General features: G+C 57.2%; 1 protein-coding gene across 4 annotated transcripts in view; it reads left to right on the top strand.

The window, feature by feature from the left end:
• The window catches only part of AGO2 (argonaute RISC catalytic component 2), a 69,566-nt gene extending 59,148 nt beyond the window's left edge, over positions 1-10,418 (top strand). For 3 of the 4 annotated variants that reach the window (XM_040988502.1, XM_040988501.1, XM_040988505.1), the window contains 7 exons: positions 666-825; positions 2,833-2,923; positions 3,806-4,000; positions 4,944-5,078; positions 7,443-7,544; positions 9,249-9,448; positions 9,528-10,418. In XM_040988502.1, coding sequence (XP_040844436.1) covers positions 666-825; positions 2,833-2,923; positions 3,806-4,000; positions 4,944-5,078; positions 7,443-7,544; positions 9,249-9,448; positions 9,528-9,636 — 992 coding nt within the window. In that variant the 3' untranslated portion in view covers positions 9,637-10,418. The remainder of the gene's footprint in view (positions 1-665; positions 826-2,832; positions 2,924-3,805; positions 4,001-4,943; positions 5,079-7,442; positions 7,545-9,248; positions 9,449-9,527) is intronic. The other variant, XM_040988504.1, reaches the window with a different exon arrangement.
• Positions 10,419-17,996: the final 7,578 nt, after the last annotated feature.

Here is a 17,996-nt window from a genome sequence, read left to right on the forward strand (position 1 = left end):
CTGCAGCTAGCCAGCGACAGAGTAGTGGTGCCTGCGAGCTGGGCCCCACGCCTCCAAGCCCAGGCTCCAAAAAAAGCAGCAGGGATGGCCACTGGCGCTGCTATTAATACCATCCCGAGTCAGTGTTCCCACAGAGCGGCCCGGGGCCAGCTGAGGGGTGGCCCAGCTGCTTCCTGGAAGAATCTAGAATGGGAATGGCCTGGGGAGCGCTTTGATGTCGGATTTGCATCTGCCAGGGGTTTTGAGGATGCTGCTCTTTATTTTTAACAATCCAGTGTTCACGTGTGCTGTGAGCCCTTTGCCGGATGCTATTACCTTGCTTAGAAATCCTACGCCCTCGGCCCTCGCAGGGCCCTGCCCACCCCACCCTCGGCCCTCAGCCCTCGCAGGGCCCTGCCCACCCCGCTCTTGGCCCTGCAAACGTGTTCCAATGCTCTTAGTTGCTGCGTCAGTCTCCTTCCTGAGGCAGGTGGGCTGGCACAGGTGCACGAACCTGCTCTCCACCTCCCTCCAACCCGGAACCCCTGTGCTCACAGCTGCGGGGCCTGCACACAGATCCTTGTGGACGCTCTGCCGCATCGGGTGGGGTGCAGGCTGCCGACGGCGGCCACACTGGTTGAGGTGCTCGTGTGAGCTAAGTGGTGTGTGCCTCTCACGCCCCGCAGCTGAGGTGAAACGCGTCGGGGACACGGTGCTGGGCATGGCCACGCAGTGCGTGCAGATGAAGAACGTGCAGAGGACCACGCCGCAGACCCTGTCCAACCTCTGCCTGAAGATCAATGTCAAGCTGGGCGGCGTGAACAACATCCTGCTTCCCCAGGGCAGGTGAGGCGCGGGTCAGGCTGGGCGGCCCTCCCCAGGCCCAGTGTGAGGGTCAAGGGCAGGGTCAGAGGAGGAGACCAGGAGTCGAGGTGGCTTCCCGTGTGGCCTGGCCGCTGTTTGAGCCAGGTCTGCCCGACAGCCTGGGGCAGACGCTGGGGTTGGAGCCGCCCCTGGCGGGACCGGACAGAGGCAGCCTGTGCTCGGGCTGTCCACTGAGGACTGGGACCATGGGGTGGGGGACAGGGGACGGGATGGAGTCACCTCTGCACGCACACCCCCAGAGTTCACAGCCTCTGACCAAGCTCCTGCCTGCCACGGAGGACCTGGGTATGGGCATGGTGGTGAGGGTTTGTTCACTGCCCAAGTTCACAGGCGCGCTGAGAACTGGGAGCGCCATTTCCATGGTCAGCAGGCCCTGTCCACTGTGAGCGAGGCATGTGGGACGCCTGCCGGGGCCACAGGAGCCTGAGTGCGGCCCCCGTAGGCGTGTCGCTCCTGTCCCCGGGGAGGAAGGCAGCAGCACTTGGAAGGGGTCGCCTGGAGCTTTGAGGAGGCCCTCCAGCACAGGGGAGTCTGGCGGGCTGCAGGTGCCCGAACAGCCGGAACCTCTCGCAGGGCTGCAGGTGACCACACGGCTCTGCTGAGCATGCTGGGGCTGACTGCACCTCTTCATCCAGGGAGAGGACGCTGGCCTGAGTGCATGTGGGTGGAGCCCCGTACTCATGGACTATGAAGGAAAGAGAGACAATGAGACCGCAGGAATGGGACCCCTTGTAGGGGCAGTGCTGGACCCTGGAGAATGTCAGGGTTAGAGGTCAGAAGGGGTGAGGCTGGGGTGGAGTTGGAGGGAGGAGAGCCAGCCAGGCCCTAGACAGCTGTGCAAGCTTGTCCTGTCACAGCATGCTGGCGAGCCACCATGGTGCAGTGTAAGATGTGTCTGTCTGGGTGATATGAAAGTCTCTGAGGACCTTGGGAAGCCATCTTGTTGCCATGGCAACCTGCCTTCAACTAGCGGGGGCTCTAATGGGTTCAGTGAATGCGGGAGCTTTGCATGGGCAGCAGGACCTGGAGGGGACAGAGAGAAAGAATCGCGTGGGGCTTGGGTAGGGTGCACTTGCTTGGAGGCACAATCCAACAACAGCTGCTGTTACCTCGTGGCTGTGCTGGCAAGGCCTTGCAGAGCGGCTCTGTGCCAGTGAGAGTGTGGACAGAGCATGGCAGGCTCCTGCCCGACATGTGCTGGCCACTGACACGGATGCACAGGTGAAGCCCTCGCCACCTGCACTTGGGTCATGAGGGCAGGGTCCCCGGAGACTCCCACTCCCAGGGCAGGTGCAGCATCCTGCGAGCAGGCCTGGGTCAAGGCCTGGAGCCCCTGCACCAGGCAAGACTGCACTCAAGCCCTCAAATGGGATGAATACCTGGAAAGGGAGCAAGATGTGGGGTGCCCCTTCCCTAGCCCCTCTTTCATTGATGTGCTTGGCCTTCTGCTATAGGGGCTCCTAGCCACATGGTCCTGGCAGGTGGACTGGCCGAGAACAGCAGGGAGATGAAGCCGCTGCCTGACCCAGCCCAGGGGAGAGAGGAGCGGCCCACAACCAGGGACCTTGTCTGGAGTGTGGGCAGGGAGGGACCTGACAAGTGATAAGGAATTCAGAGAGGCTAGAGAAGGTTCTGGAGTCTTCAGGAGTGTACATGGAAGCCTCAAGACAATCCTCTTGGCCGCTTGGGCTACAGAGTGCAGCCCTCTGTCCATTGAGACCAGAGCACTGCTCCCGCCATGTCCTCGCCACTAGTGGATGCATTTCATTGTGCTCACAGAGATGCCCGGAACACTGTAGGCCGACACAGGTGCCAAGTGTGAGCGGCTGCTGAAGCTGTCAAGAGCCTGAGGTGTGCCGGCTGGCCGCCCCCGTGGCCTCCTCTCCCGGTTACTGCCCTTGTCCTAGGGGCGTCACAGCCTGACCGCGGTACCTGTGCGCGCTAACGCCGGCTTCCCTCCCCCCACAGGCCCCCTGTGTTCCAGCAGCCGGTCATATTTCTGGGTGCTGATGTTACTCACCCCCCTGCTGGGGATGGCAAGAAGCCTTCAATCGCTGCCGTGAGTATCCTCTGGGGGAAGCCATACCCCTGCTCCCCTCCAGGGCCCGAGGTCCGGTCACACCCCTCGGCCAGGGTTTTGTCCCCATGGATGGGTGGGGGCTGGTGCTGGAGGGGACTGGAGGGGGAGCCAGCAGGGATGTGGTGATGAAAATTCGGGGTCGGAGGGGGTCTCACCCAGGAGACGTGCAGCCTTGTGTGTTGGGGTTCACCCACTGCGCACATGCTGCTCACGTGTGCGGTTTGTCTGACGGAAAGCCGACTGGGGCACTGAGTGAGATGCCAGTTAAGGCTGCCTCTCCCGGCGCCCCATAAGGAGCTGGGGGGCTGTCTCCTGTCCCCAGTTCAGAGTTCACAGCCATCCATTCAGTCACACCCAGTTGGAGCATGTTGCAAACCAGCTTGACCTGGGAGCATAGCTGTAGCCAGGGCCGGGCGGAGGGCCTGGAATATGCAGGACTCGCTAGGGAAGCTGTTCTGCAAATGGTTCCAGGGCAGAGGCAGAGCAGTGCTTTCTGACCAGGGCGCCTGGGGTGTCTTTACGTTAAGCGTTTCCAGAACTCACGGTGGGGGAGGAGCCAGCAGGAGTCCCAGCAAGCCCCGTGGGTCCCTAGCCCCAATTCCCCTGGAGATGGCCACCCTCCCTGGGGACCGCGAGCCCATTCTCTTGATTATGGTTGTCCACCGTGGTGCAGGGCACTACTGGGTAGTCTGGTCAGCACATCTCTTATAAATGGAAGGTGTGAGTACACATCTCGCCAGGAGAGCAGGGGCACTTGGCCATGATGGAGGCCCTGTGGCCACCCTGGGTCTGTGCTGTGTGTCTTCTGCAAGAGGGTGCCTTGGGGAGCCCGCAACACGTGCTCACTGCCTGTCCCCACAGGTTGTGGGCAGCATGGACGCCCACCCTAACCGCTATTGCGCCACGGTGCGGGTGCAGCAGCACCGGCAGGAGATCATCCAGGACCTGGCTGCCATGGTGCGTGAGCTGCTCATCCAGTTCTACAAGTCCACACGCTTCAAGCCCACCCGCATCATCTTCTACCGGGACGGCGTCTCGGAGGGCCAGTTCCAGCAGGTGGGCCACCTCCTGCTGTGTCGGGGACCCACCTTCTCTAGCAGAGCCGCTCCCCAGTACGCTCGTGAAGAGCTGAGTCAGCCCAGCTGAGGGGCAGGGCTGAGCCGAGGCAGTAACGGGGCTGCTCTGGCCCAGCACGCGGGTGTTGACCTGTTATTCCCGTGAGCCAGGGCTGCTTGCTTACAACGCCCACTCCACTGCCCTAGAAGTCCAGCCAGGTGGGAGTGCCCTGGTTGGGCCTGCCGAGGCCTGGTCCTTGGCGGGGCAGCTGGGCAGCCCTAGACAAACACGCATACTGCCTCCTGGTCTCCTGGGTGAACAGAACTGCTGCTCTGGGCCAGGTTGCCCTTACTGGCAAGAACCAGCTTGGAGCTCCTGTGGTGCTGCCAGCTGGGGCTCGCAGGCCTATTGCCATCCTGCTTCTGTCCACCTGGCCAGCACAGCTGGGCTTCCTGGACTCGGCAGGAGCACTATGGCCTTTGGCTGGTACAGTTGCTACAACTGTGTGCAGTCTGGCTTTGTCTGTGCTGCCCTGTGCTGCGAGCCCGTCCCACCTTGAAGAGAACAGGACTGCCTCATGCCTGTGGGGCATCAATGCAGGTGCTGGTACCCCAGCCCCTTAGCCTGGCGCTGGCCCTCTCTACTTGAAGCCTGAGAGGTGCAACATTCTCACTTGAGACGTAGTGGACTGGGACAGGGTCCAAGCACACATTCTGTGGGTGGCTCGGCCACGTGGCGTAGAGCTGTCACTCAGACTCGGTCCTTCCCCAGTGGAGAAGCAGGTGTGGCTGCTGAGCAGCTGGGTGCCACAACTCTACCGAGTGTGAAGTTGCACTCCTGGTCACACGCTGGTGTTGGTTACAACACACACTATGCTTGGGGCTTCGGGGGGCAAGATGCCTCCGCACCCCAGCCGCTCCTGATTGTGCCCCTCCCTGCTCAGGTCCTGCATCACGAGCTGCTGGCCATCCGCGAGGCCTGCATCAAGCTGGAGAAGGACTACCAGCCAGGCATCACCTTCATAGTGGTGCAGAAGCGCCACCACACCAGGCTCTTCTGCACAGACAAGAACGAGCGGGTGAGTGTGCGAGCCCCTACACACACACACACGCACACACACACACCTACCTCAGCATCAACATTGTGAGCACAAGACAGACAGCAGTTGCTGTGCCCACAGCATCAGCGGCCAGGGCAGAGCTATGACACTGAAGTGGGCCAGCCCACCGTGCAGGCAGCTGTCTCAGCACATCTCCCTGGATCCTGGTAAGAAGTGTCAGGAGCTGAGTGAGTGGGTCAGTACGCACACGCGGGGCAGTGCCAGCCCAGAGCTCCAAACCTTAGTCTCACCGGGAGCTTATTTTCCTTACACATTGAAAGGTCATGTCGACAATAAAAAGGGAAGTTTAAAAAGCTTGAGCCATTGAGCTCCGTGTATGGGAACTTGGCAGGAACTGTGGGCGAAGACAGAGGTGGCCCAGGGAATGCTGGGGACTGAGAGCCAGGGCATTCTTCCAGAGCCTTCCACTGTGTGTGCCATGGACAAGGTCACGGGCTGCACAAGTGGGGAGTGCTCAGGGCCACACAGGCACCCCCATGCCCTCCTGCACCTGTTCTCCCTTCCCAGAAAAGAAATAATGAAATAGAAAGGAGACAGAAGAGTGAACTAAAATCAGAGCCTGCCCGATTTCAGACAGGCCTGGCAAGACTCAACCAGGAAGGCCTGGTCCCGAAGGCCTGGAGCACCGTGACCACAGACGGGCTGGCGCTGCCCGTTGTTCACAGAAGGCCGCCTGCAGCCGCCCTGTCGCTCGCAGTCCCGGGGCGTACCAGGAACGGCTCTCGGCATCGCCTAGACACTCTCATGTATTGGAGTGTCTATTAATTTGGGAAGCAAATGGCAGAGGGAGGGAGGGGCTGACACCTAGCGCTCTTTGGCCTGATGGCTCAGCACCCAGGGCCGGGAGCCCAGAATGTCCTCTGCAGGACGCTGTGCTGCCCCAGGGCCGCTGGCTGGAGGCGTGGCAAGACTGGATCCCAAGCACCCCACTGGCAGCTTAGCCTGCTGGCACCACAACACTGACACTCCAGGATTCAGTTTTCAGAGATTTATAAAAGGCCGAGAGGACCCAGATCTTCCGTCCACTGGTTCACTCCCAAAATGGCCGTGACAGCCAGAGCTTTGTCAACCCAAAGCGAGGAGCCAGATACCCCATCCAGGAGTCCCACCTGGTGGTAGAGGCACAGGTGCTAGATCATCTCCCAGTCCCTCCCAGGTGCCAGCCTGGCGCCTTGTGCTGTGTGGTGCTAATGGAAATCACAGCTGAACTGTGTGCGTGGTGCTGGCCGTGTGGCAAGCCTCGCCAGCTCAGAGGGAGTGATCCCACAGGGACGGCTTTCGAGAATGGTCAAGTACAGTTAGCCTGAGTGTGGGCCTGGACGTGGGCCAGTGTGTGGGTCAGGTCAGCGCTTCTAGCCCAGCATCCCAGGCTCAGCTCCAGACCCCGCCTGGACTGACTATAGGCTGGCACCGAGTCTCACCCTTCCTTCCTTCCTGGCTGGCCCCAGGCGTGAGGGACAGGAACATGGGGCGGAGATTGCGGGAGGTGTGGCCATACAGATGTGAGGAGCAGGCACCAGGATGTGAGGTGACGGCCACCAGCGGGTGGGAGTACGCTCACGTCAGCTGCCCAGTCACACTGACCTCTTGGAGCCCGAGTGCACGCGCGCACACACACACACACACACACACACACAAGCTGGAGTGCGGAGTGTGCGGGCAGGCACACACACATGAGCCAGAGTGTGGGGTATGCACACATGCACACACATTTGAAAGTAGCAGAGTGTCATGCTGGCCAACACTGGGAGGTGTAGCAACAACAGAAGGCCAGGAGGAATCAATCTAAATGGGAAATGGACGGGGCAGGTGGGGCGAAGGGTCTGCAAGAGGTCAGAGGGCACCACAGCTTCCAGTACTTTCTTTGTTTCAGAAAGTTAAAGGTTGAAAAAGGCTGATGAAAAGCCAAGTATTAAGCCCCTAGTACTTATTACTGAAGTGCTCTAAGTACGCAGGCACGGTCTGCTCTCTGTATTTGAAATGTCCCACGCTGGAGCCTGCCAACAGCCCTGAGGACTGGTGTGCCAGGGCTGCTTGGGGCAGAGTGGAGCAGCTGTCAGTGTCTTGAGCCCAGTCAGTAGCTAGGGATGATTTCTGTCTTGGCCCAAAATCAGAGTAGCAGCAGCCAGAGTAGAGGGCTGTGTGGAAATTTTGGCCCATCATGAAATGTAGCCAGAGATGGCCCCAGCCCTGACAGCATTAACCGGTGTGACTGTGGTGGTTGTCGCTGAATCCAGCTCTTCGTTTGCGCCGAGCACCTGTGCTGTGCTGGCCTATGGGCTTGCCCACCACCCTGCCTTCCGAGCTTCCTCTGTCATACAGGTTGGCAAGAGTGGCAACATTCCAGCAGGCACCACCGTGGACACCAAGATCACGCACCCAACCGAGTTTGACTTCTACTTGTGCAGCCACGCCGGCATCCAGGTGAGCACCGCCTGTGCACTCGGCCAGCAGAGATCCTGGGGTGCTGGCTTACAGTGGGGTGGCTGCTTGGGCACTGTTGGGCATCGGCACGTGCACATGGGGAAGGCACGTGAGGGCCCGGGCTCAACAGTGGCTAGCAGGATTTCTTACGGGATTTGGCTTAGGTTCATTGTGAACTTGGCTTATTGTCACTTGCTTGGCACGGGAAGAAAAAGGAGGTTGGGACCCAGCATGGTGGCCTAGCTGCTAAAGTCCTTGCCTTGATCGCACCAGGATCCCATATGGGTGCTGGTTCTAATCCTGGCAGCTCCACTTCCCATCCAGCTCCCTGCTTGTGGCCTGGGAAAGCAGTCGGAGACCTAGAGGAGGTTCCTGGCTCCTGGCTTTGGATTGGTGCAGCACCGGCCGTTGCGGTCACTTGGGGAGTGAATCATTGGATGGAGGATCTTCTTCTCTGTCTCTCCTCTTAGTGTATCTTTGTAATAAAAAATAAATAAATCTTAAAAAAAAAAAAAGGTTAGCTTGTTCAAATACCCCCAACAGCCAAGCTGTCCCAGATTGAAGCCCCAGCCTGGAACCCCCTTGTCTATGGCTAGGCCACTCTGTGCTGCTTCCCTGGAAGCAGAGCCTGGCCTCGGAAGCACAGGACACTGGGACGTGCGTGCAGGCACTCCCATGCAAACTGGCATCTTATCCGTAACTGTCGCTGCACTTGAACTTTTCATATTCCGTTGGAATTGTTGAAAGTTCCACATCATTTATGCCACTTGTGGGTGGAGCTGTGGCTCGGGTGGTGGTGCTTCACATCCCAGTGTGAGAGGATGCCCCGGCACGTTGTCACTGGGGAGCAGAGCCGGCTGCCCTCAGTCAGGGCCTCACCCAATCACGGGAGATCCCGCTGCCAGGGACGCTTGTCTGGGGAGATTGGGCCACGCTGGAAGGGCAGGACAGGGAGGGGAGGGGCCAGCAGTCCCTGCCTTCACTGCACCTGCTGGAGTGCGGAGTGCGGATGCTGTTCACAGGGCTTGTGTCAGGGATGTTTTAGAAGGCCGACACATGCAGGAACTTCACAAAGTAGGAAGTGGGATTAAAGGATGAGCGCATTTCCCGTGGACTTCCGGAACCCCTTGTCGCATACCAGCTTCAGTGAGCTGTGTCTTACACATGTGTGCTGTTTGCACCGGCCCACGTGACATGGGTCTCAGGCTCGGCATGTTGCTGCGTGCTGTAGCACACAGGCCTCGGCTCCAGGTCCCCAGCATGTCATCGGCATGACCCATTGCTGTGCCTTAGGGAAATTACACACACACACACACACACACACAGGCTTTCTGAATTTGTGACAGAAAAGAACAGCTTCTGTCTGCTGGCTCACTCCACATAGCAGCCCATACAAGCCACAACTGAACCAGCCAAGGAGCCAGCACTGAATCCGGGTCTCCCGCCTGGGTGGCAGGCAGGGTCCCATTGATGTGAGACTGGCCCTCGAGCAGGCACTGGGGTGTGGGCTCCCCCACCTTGCTGTGCTCCATCGCTGAGGTGCTCCCGTACCTTGTAGGTGATGGACACTCCCACTCGTGCACGTGGCCGCAGTGTCCTCAGCAGGATCCTGCCGTGTGACCCCCGTCAGTAACACTCTTTCGGGGGACCTTTCTTTCCTGAAAGATGGTCCTCACAACTGACTGCGCTTTGGCCTGCTTCCAGGGGACAAGCAGGCCTTCCCACTACCACGTTCTGTGGGACGACAATCGCTTCTCTTCCGACGAGCTGCAGATCCTCACCTACCAGCTGTGTCACACCTACGTGCGCTGCACGCGCTCCGTGTCGATCCCCGCGCCAGCCTACTATGCTCACCTGGTCGCCTTCCGGGCCAGGTACCACCTGGTGGACAAGGAGCATGACAGGTGAGGCCTCGGGGCTCGTCCCCTCCCCGCCTCTCCCCGCAGCACCGCTCAGTTGGCTAACAGCTGCTCTCTCCCGCAGCGCTGAAGGCAGCCACACCTCCGGCCAGAGCAACGGGCGAGACCACCAGGCGCTGGCCAAGGCGGTCCAGGTCCACCAGGACACACTGCGCACCATGTACTTTGCTTGACGTGTTCGTGTTCAGCGATTGTGCAAGTCGGATTCACACGAGACCAGCCACCCCCAGCCCCGACAGCTAGCTCCGGGCATCGGGCAGGAGACACCGTTGGTTTTATCCGATTCTCCATTTCCCAGAATGCCTTCCGTCCCAGATTTCAAACTTGGATTTGGAGCTGCAGGCCTGTATGAGACCCCCACCGTCGTAGGAAATAGGGTTTGCCAAAATCTATGAGCTGCTGATTTAAGATAGAGTCCCGTGTTTCCTAAAAACAAATCTCCTAAAACCAATCTATGAACTCAGGGCTTTAAAACATTTTTAATTTATTTGGTCACTCGATTTACTTGTTTTTAACACATGATTGTCTATGAAATTGATGGGCTCAAACTAGCTCCAGGAGGGAGAGCGACAAACACCATTGTGGTTTTAAAGCCTTGAACCTTCTGATGTGTCACTGACGCCGTGGGCCCGGGGTCGCTCGTGGGCCCCGGCCCCGCCGAGGTGGCCGTGGCTGTGTGCGGCCTGCGCTGAGGGGCAGCGGCAGAAGGCCGGCCGTGCCTGTGTTTACAGCAGTGACCGGTTCAGAGATTGGCAGACAAGTGCCATTTTTAAAAAAAATGTATTTAAAAAAAAGACGATGTACCGAGAGTCCAATCATCAGATACGTCCTGCAGGACTGTGACACTTACTTTCCAAAGTTTCTGAAGAATACGGGTCTGTGGTGACAAATACAGTACAATCCTCCCCTGTTTGTCTGTGATGTAAGAGAGAAAATATATGTCTGGTTTGCAGTATTAATGTGATAGGTACACGCCGTTTCTCCCTCGGGATGCTTGGCCGCCCCGTGGGCTCTCGGCGCTCAGATGTAGTTCATGTGACCGCGGTCCCTCCCTCCCCCACCCCTGCCCAAGTGGGTTGTGCAGCCCGTGCCCCCTCAGCCACTCACCACTTCCCTGCCGGCTCGTCAGCCCAGGTCACGGGCCCACGAGGCTCTGAGGGCTCTTGTCCTAGGTATGACTGTGATCGGCAAGTGTCATAGGATGGACGGGTGCCTGGCCACGCGGCTGGAGGCAGCGCCGTGGGTGCTGGACACCCTGTTTGTCTGTGTGCGATTCTAGGGGGAATCAAACCCGTGTTGCATGTAAAATTTCCAGGGAGGCGCCTCCCCTACCCGCGTGCTGCTTGGTCCTTCGGCCTCCCTCCCTGCCCTGCGTGACACTTACCTCTGGCACAGCGGTGGAGGGAGGGACCAACGCTGGTGCCTTGTGCTGGGCCACTCTCTGTTGGGGGGATTGAAGGGTGCGGGGTGCTGCACGCGCCTCCTGGGCGCCGCAGCAGTGACGAGGGGCGACTATGATTTGTGAAGACAGATCCTGGAGTAGTGTGCGTGTGTCCGTGTGTGCTGTCCTGCCCACGGCGTTCGTCTCTTCTTGCTGTGTCTTTGGTTTTTTCCCAGATCTGTGTTGGTGACAGAAGCCTTGCTGTCAGAAGCATCGCCACCCCTTGTCTATGGGCAGGTGGCACGGGTAGACCCTCAGCTCAAATCACCAGGCATGCTCCAGCTAAGGGGGCTGCATCGCATGGCCAGATCTACCTCTAGGATCTGCAGTTCAGTCGGCTTGAGCCACTAGCGCTCATCTGGAGCCAAGCCACGTATCCCAGGGGACGGTGTCTGCCGCTCGCATCTCGGGTGGGCCCTGAAGTTGGAGGCATGGGGTGGGGCTGGCCTTGGCCTGCTTTTGCTTGGTAGAAGCTGTGATGGTAGCTGTACATGGTGACTGCTCGCCTCCCGTGGTCCGCGTGGCGTGGCCTGGACTATCACTGCCTGTACAGAGTATTCCTCAGGCCCCTGCCCACTCGCCGCCCCCCCTCAAGTCCTACAGCCCTCCTGTGACTGGGAGACGCTGTAGTCAGCAGCAGTGGCTTTGTCCCTACCCTGCTCTTATGGAAGGCACACCTGGTGCCAGCAAGCCAAACATGGAAGCCGTGAGGTGGGTGTCTGGGCTCACATCTCTTCGGGAGAGAGCCCCTCGCCCCCAGTGCCTGTCCATCACTGGCCTAGCTCCCACTCCGGTGGTCATGGTCACTGGGTCTTGCGGATGCACCATAAGCCCGGCGTGCCCAAGTTGAGATGAAAGCTGAACTTGGGGAAGGCGGCTCGCCTGGGAGAAGCCGTGACAGCCGCACCCCGCAGCCTGACATGCTTCGGGGCTGTGCGCGTCTCACACTCCCTGGAATGGCACGTGCCGTGTGCCCCTGTCGTCACCCCCTGGCTGTCACCTGACTGCGAGGAGTAGGGCCACAGCAGTGCCGGTGGGCATGAGTGCCGCCTCTGTCATGTGTTGTTTTTATTGCTGTTCAATGCGAGTATTGCTATTTATTTTTTCTTTTCCCGCTCCTCTTCATGTGGTCATTGTGGATAGTCAGTGCACGTGGCACCGTAGGGACTTGGTGGCGGGCACTCCCCCAGCTTTTATAAATTGCCTCGTGTTTACCCTCCAGCTTGCGGATGACTTATTTTTGAGAGCCACATAGGTAGTTTTTCTGGATGAATTGTTTTTCTTACTCAATGCAGCGAGGTGAGGCTTCGCGTTGGGCTGCTAGGTGAGTCAGATTTTATTTTTGCAGAGCAGTTTTGCAGTCAGATTATATATTTGATACGATGTGTTAAAGCTGAGACTCGTAGCACGCGGCCACTGTAGCCGTTGGTGGGGTGCTTTCTTGTGGGCGCTTTCAAAGCCGCTGCCATCTAGATGTGCCAGCGCCAGTGCCCGGAGAAGCCGCGGGCAGCTTGTCTTTGGCTCTGCCGCTGCCCCTTACGCTCAGCACCAGTCCCTGGAGTCAGAACCGGGGCCTGGTGGACTGGGTGCAAGCCCCCGTCCGCTCTACACGTGCGCGGCGCACAGCAGGCGAGTCTAGTGTAAGGACAATTTTTTTCAATTCATAATAATTGCACTGATTTTTTTGTTTTGTTTTGACAACTTCTTTTTTACTCTGTCCAACCTTGCATCTGCTGTATTTGTTGGAGACGATTGTAGATAGCCGCGGTAACAGGAATGGTAGGAACGTGACGCATTGCTCTGGATTCACAGTCCCGCCGCGGCCTTCAGTGTTACGTGTAATGGTCGCATGGACTGTGTCTGCTGGCCACGTAGGAAGGACAAATCGGCCTTGCTCTCTGGTCTTTCCAAAGGGACTTTTCCATCTGCTGTGGTGGAGGGCACTGCAGCGCTTGCGGGAGCTCAAGGCCTGGAGCTGGGTCTGTGTGGCACCAGCCAGCTCTTCCCTGGCGCCCAACCCAGGCTGACGGCCATGTGGGCCATGGGCTGTGGGTACTGGCTTGCCATCCTTCCTGTGCCCACACTCTCATCCGTGGCTGTCCCTGGTGCTCTGTGATCGCACGTGGTCGGATGCCTGAGCTGCAGCCCCCGACAGGCAGCTGTGTTTGGGGTCTCGCTGCCTGGCGAGCCCAGACTGGGCGTACGTGGGTAATGCCACCCAAGGGCCCGCACGGTGCCCTGCCTTCGGCTTCCTTGGGTATGTTTGCCAGTTTCTTGTCTCAAATGAATGTATTGGCTTAGCCAAATCACTAAAGAAGGTGGTGTCTAAATACCTTTTAGTTTAAAAATTTTTTAAAATACAAATTTTTTAAAAGTTAAAAAAAAGTAAATAAACCAATTGCAGATAAAAGCTACCTCTGAACCCTTGAATGGAGTCACATGTGCTGTTCGGCGTAGCTGCCCACACCATTGCCAGCTGCCCGTGTACACCTGTTTGTTGCTGGCTTCAGAACTGTGCCAAACCCTGGCCATGGCACCATGCCGGCCCACGTGCTGAGGCCTGGTTTCGCCCACCCCTAGGCACGCAAAGAAGGCACTTTTTTTTTTTTTGGTCCCCTTTGCTTATGAATGAGTTAAAAATGGCTCCCTCTTCCATGCTGTGAACATGAAGGTGCTTCGCCGCGGCCCTCGCCCCAGGGCTGCGATGCGGGTTATTTCGGGAGACGGCGTGTGTGGCGTTGGAGCCTGGAGTTGCAATCACTGCGCTTGAAGATGCTAAGGGCAGAGAGCAAGGCCAGGCCGGGGGTTCAGTCCAGGGCCCTCTTTGGAAGGAAGGTCATGGCTGCCGTCCGACGCTGGGCCTGGGCTTTGTGTCCAGAGCCTCCCTGTGTGGGCCATCCGGCAGGTAGAGCGCTCAGCCTGGCTGTGCCCCTTGCTCTCTCTCCACAGGCTGCAGATCAGATGGCGCAGCAGCGCTTCTGACAGCGGCCCCTTGAGTACTTCTCCCCATGGTCCCGGGAGGCGTGTATCCACTCATCTGTGTGTAAGCCTGCAGAAGACTGTGCGTGGGCTGCCTGCCCGCTGCTCGGGAGGTGTTCCAGCAGGAGTTGGTGCAGGGTGTGTGACTGGGCCCCTGGCCGAGCTGTCCGCCCTCTGGGCAGTGTCCCGAGGAGCAGCAAGCAGGCTTCTGTTGGTGCGTGGCTGCACTGTCGTCGGGGGCATCCCTACTAGTGGCAGTGATGGTTCCTGTGCTTGTGGTGTCCCCACTGCTCTGGGAGACTGCCACAGCCCCAGGAGGAAACCTACACCAGCCCCTGGGCCTGGATGTGGACTCTAATCTTCCAGATCCCCTTGGGAAGCGAGCCAGTCCAACTCTACATTGGTAGCTGGCTGCCTGCTGGCTGCCCTTGGCTCCTGACACTGTAAGTCCACTGTGAGCCCATGTCTCAGTCAGGCCTTGACCGTGGTCATCAGCGGAACCCGGTGGTTCTGCACCCGTGGCTGCCTGCGGGAGGGTCTGTGGTGGTGGCCATGGTCCCTGGGAGTGCGTGGGAGGCGCAAGGCGCTATCCAGTCCTCCCGGCCCCTGTCCCTTCCCCCAGCCAAGTCCAGGCACTTTCTCGGTGGACAGTCTGATGCGTCGGAGCGGAAGTCGGCAGTGTCCTGGGTTTTAATGCTGGACTGGCCTTGCCCTCAGCCCTCTGCCAGCTGCAGGGGGTGGAACGCGCGCCCCGAGTGGGTGGCAGCTCTGTCAGTGTTGGAGCTGCGAGTTCACGCTTCTGAATTGTAGACAGGCGCCATTTTTATTAAAAAAAAAAAACTTTATAGAGAATGATTCTCCAGTCAGTGTGTGGTGCAGTGGCTTGTGGCTTGTTCAGTGCAGGAGGACACAGGTCTGAGTCAAGCTTGCTTTCTTACCTCTGGTACTCGGCAGATGCTTCCCTAATGCGTACTGAAGGGTCCCAGCCCTTAGTGGGATCAACTTTTCTAGTTTCATTTTATTTTTATAAAATAATTGAAGAAGAACCAAAAATGAATTGAGATGTGTTCCCCCCACCCCAGCAGCAAGGCCTGGTGGAAGGCATTTGGAATGGGCCCCCACACGTGCAGTCCCTGTGTGACGTCACTGTGCGTACGCCTCGGCCTCCCCGTGTCCTCTCTCGGCTCTGGATTGTGCAGCAATGCTGCAGGTGGAACCTGCCCACGCCGCCCCAGGCTCCCATCACGCGCCCCAGGATGTTCAGTGCTTGCATGATGCTCTGTGGTGATGCCACTTTAAATTAAGCCTTAATCAGATGTTCACGTCGTGTTTCAGAGGATGCAAAAAAATAAAAATAAAAAAATAAACAGCAAACATCGAAAAGGCCAGGCAGAGTGAGCCTGGGGCGAAGCGCCACTGCCGTGAGGCTGTTCTCTGGAGCTAAAAAGGGTGGTGGTCAGCTATTCCCTCTGCCCCCCCCTTCCCTTCCTCTCTGGTCTGACTTGATGAGAATGAAGCATGGCACGTTTCTGTGGCCGTCAGTCAGCCAAAAAGACCCAGTGGAAAAGTCCCTGCTTCTAGGGTGGCCCCCGCAGGCAGAGCGCCCGCGTCCTTGCTGGTCACCCTCGTCTCGCTTCTGCACGTGACTCTCATGAGTTTCTGTGTTTCGTAAAAGCATCTTCGGTTTAGGGATACAAGCAGAGGGGACCCAGCTTTCTTTACAATGTGGATCTACCTCAGTTAAACAAGTTGGGTGCTATTTACTAAGTCTGTCAAATTCAATTGGAAAAAGTAACCAAACAGCGAGATACAACTCCACATGAAACTTGAAGTCATCATTTCCGTTTATTTAAATACTGTTTTTATTTATTTTGTGCCTTTTCTGTTGTACCCTGATGCATTACACGAATTGGTCTGGAGTCTCCCAGCTCGCCCAGAAGGCCAAAGCCCTTCCGCCCCTGGCCTGGGCATGACCCTGGCCGAGCACAGATGGCACGCTGGTGCGAGTAGCCAGTTCCACCTCTTCTATGCATTTGTTTATAGGTATCACCTCCCTTTACGTGCCAACCAAGGGGCGGCCGGAGGCAGAACCCCCCATCCTTGCATCCTTGCTTCCCCAGCCACGCATGCCCCTTTCCTCTGGCACATGGCGGATGGGCAGATGCTAGGGCCCGGGTGTGCCAGGGGCTGCCTCCTGCTGCAAGGCGCCAGACGGGACAAGTCAGCAGGCGATGGGGTGACTGTCCCTGCTTTTATACTGGGCAGTTTACAATTCTAGACTTTTCCTACTCTGGCAATCTTTTTTACTTAATTCTTTGAAGATGACACAAATATTTTGAAGTCTTAAAAAATTTGATTTTATACCAAGAAATTTTAAAATTAGGGATCTTTCCTGTAGTCTCTAGTCTATTTTAAGGAGAGTCTGACTATTTTAAGGAGCTCTCCTGATTTTTGTTTTGTTTTGTTTTTCAGGAGAGCCAACATTCCTTACGGCAAAACTTTGAAAGTTAATTTGGGGGGGAAAAAAATCTTTTGGCTGCAGGATCTCAAAGGCAAAAAAAAAAATCATTCAAGTGAAATATTTTTAATTTTTTAGCTTCCATCAGGTTGATAGTTAAGCTATATTTTGTAAAGAGAGAATTGTCCTTTAACATGCTGCGTGCTCGCACTTTCTCGGTCACGGTCACGCCCTGGCGGCAGCCCGCACTGGCTGGAGGACTTCGGGGCTGTGAGTCGATTCACAGGGACCTCAAGCGGAAGAGCCTGAATATGCTGCATTGGTTTCTTTAGCTTTTACATGTAGCATTTTGTTTTGCTTTTATTATTTTGTTTAAGTATGCTTTTTTTTCTTTTGGACCCCTAATAGACTATGGAAAGAAGATTTACAAAGTACTCTTGTAGTGATCTAGTATACTTTTTGGTTGGCTGGTTGGTTGCATTTTTGGTCTTTAGTTGATTTGTACCCTTATTGCTCTGGTTCCAAGGTGCCCCAAGTTAGAGTCACACCCCTTGCCCAAACCCTGCGGAGGAAGGAACTGACAGTGGCATTCCCAGTCCCTCCCACTTTCCCGTGTCACCAGAGGCGAGGGCAGCTCAGTCACAGCATGTAACTCTAACACGGCATCTCGCCTGTGCTCAGCCCAGACCTCAGCGCGCTCCCGTGAGGGGAGCACAGGCTGTGTGGCCGGCGGGCTCACGGCCTGCCTCCCGCACCCCCGTGCCCCTGCGCTCGCCCTGCCCGGACTCGCCGGGAGTGGTCTTGATGGACATGACAAACTGGTGAGGCAAGCTCGCCGCTGCGACACTGAGCATCGTTGTCGTGTTTAAGCTTAGCTGGGTCCTTTCGAGTTTGTTTTCACAGCTTACTAGGTTAAGTAGTTTGCACTATTTTTGCAATAAATTCATGGAAGATCTAACAGTTATTTGTTTTGTTTCTTACTGTGTGTATATAAACTAATCCTGAAAGTTTGGCATAGTGTTTTTCACCTCCTTACATAATCCCCTAACATGCACAGAATGCTGTAAATCTGATAAAATATGATGTGAATGATATTTTATAAAGTTATTTTGTATGGTGTCAATTTTGTTTTGCCTCATAGTATGTCAGCAAAAAAATAAAATAAAATTCCTCCTATTTCTGGCACCTTGTCATCTCAGGCTGAGGCCTCGCACGTCCTGGGAACACGGGCACAACCGCTCCCCGGAGGACAGGCCAGGGGCACGGCCAACACGGGCACAACCGCTCCCCGGAGGACAGGCCAGGGGCACGGCCAACACGGGCACAACCGCTCCCCGGAGGACAGGCCAGAGGCATGGCCAACATGGGCACGACCGCTCCCCGGAGGACAGGCCAGGGGCACGGCCAACACGGGCACAACCGCTCCCCGGAGGACAGGCCAGGGGCACGGCCAACACGGGCACAACCGCTCCCCGGAGGACAGGCCAGGGGCACGGCCGGGGCTGGCTGCCAAAGTCACTACGTCAGCTCAGGGTTGTCTTCACTTAAAACTGTTTTCTCAGTCTATTAAAAAAAAAAACCAATACCATGTAGGTCTGGCATCACCGAGGCCAGTAAAGCCAACTTGTGCAATGCTGCCATCCTGTGTGGGCCCA

Source organism: Ochotona curzoniae, unplaced genomic scaffold (genome assembly GCF_017591425.1).
Source record: "Ochotona curzoniae isolate NIBS_2020 unplaced genomic scaffold, NIBS_Ocur_1.0 contig_4895, whole genome shotgun sequence".
Lineage (NCBI taxonomy): Eukaryota > Metazoa > Chordata > Mammalia > Lagomorpha > Ochotonidae > Ochotona > Ochotona curzoniae.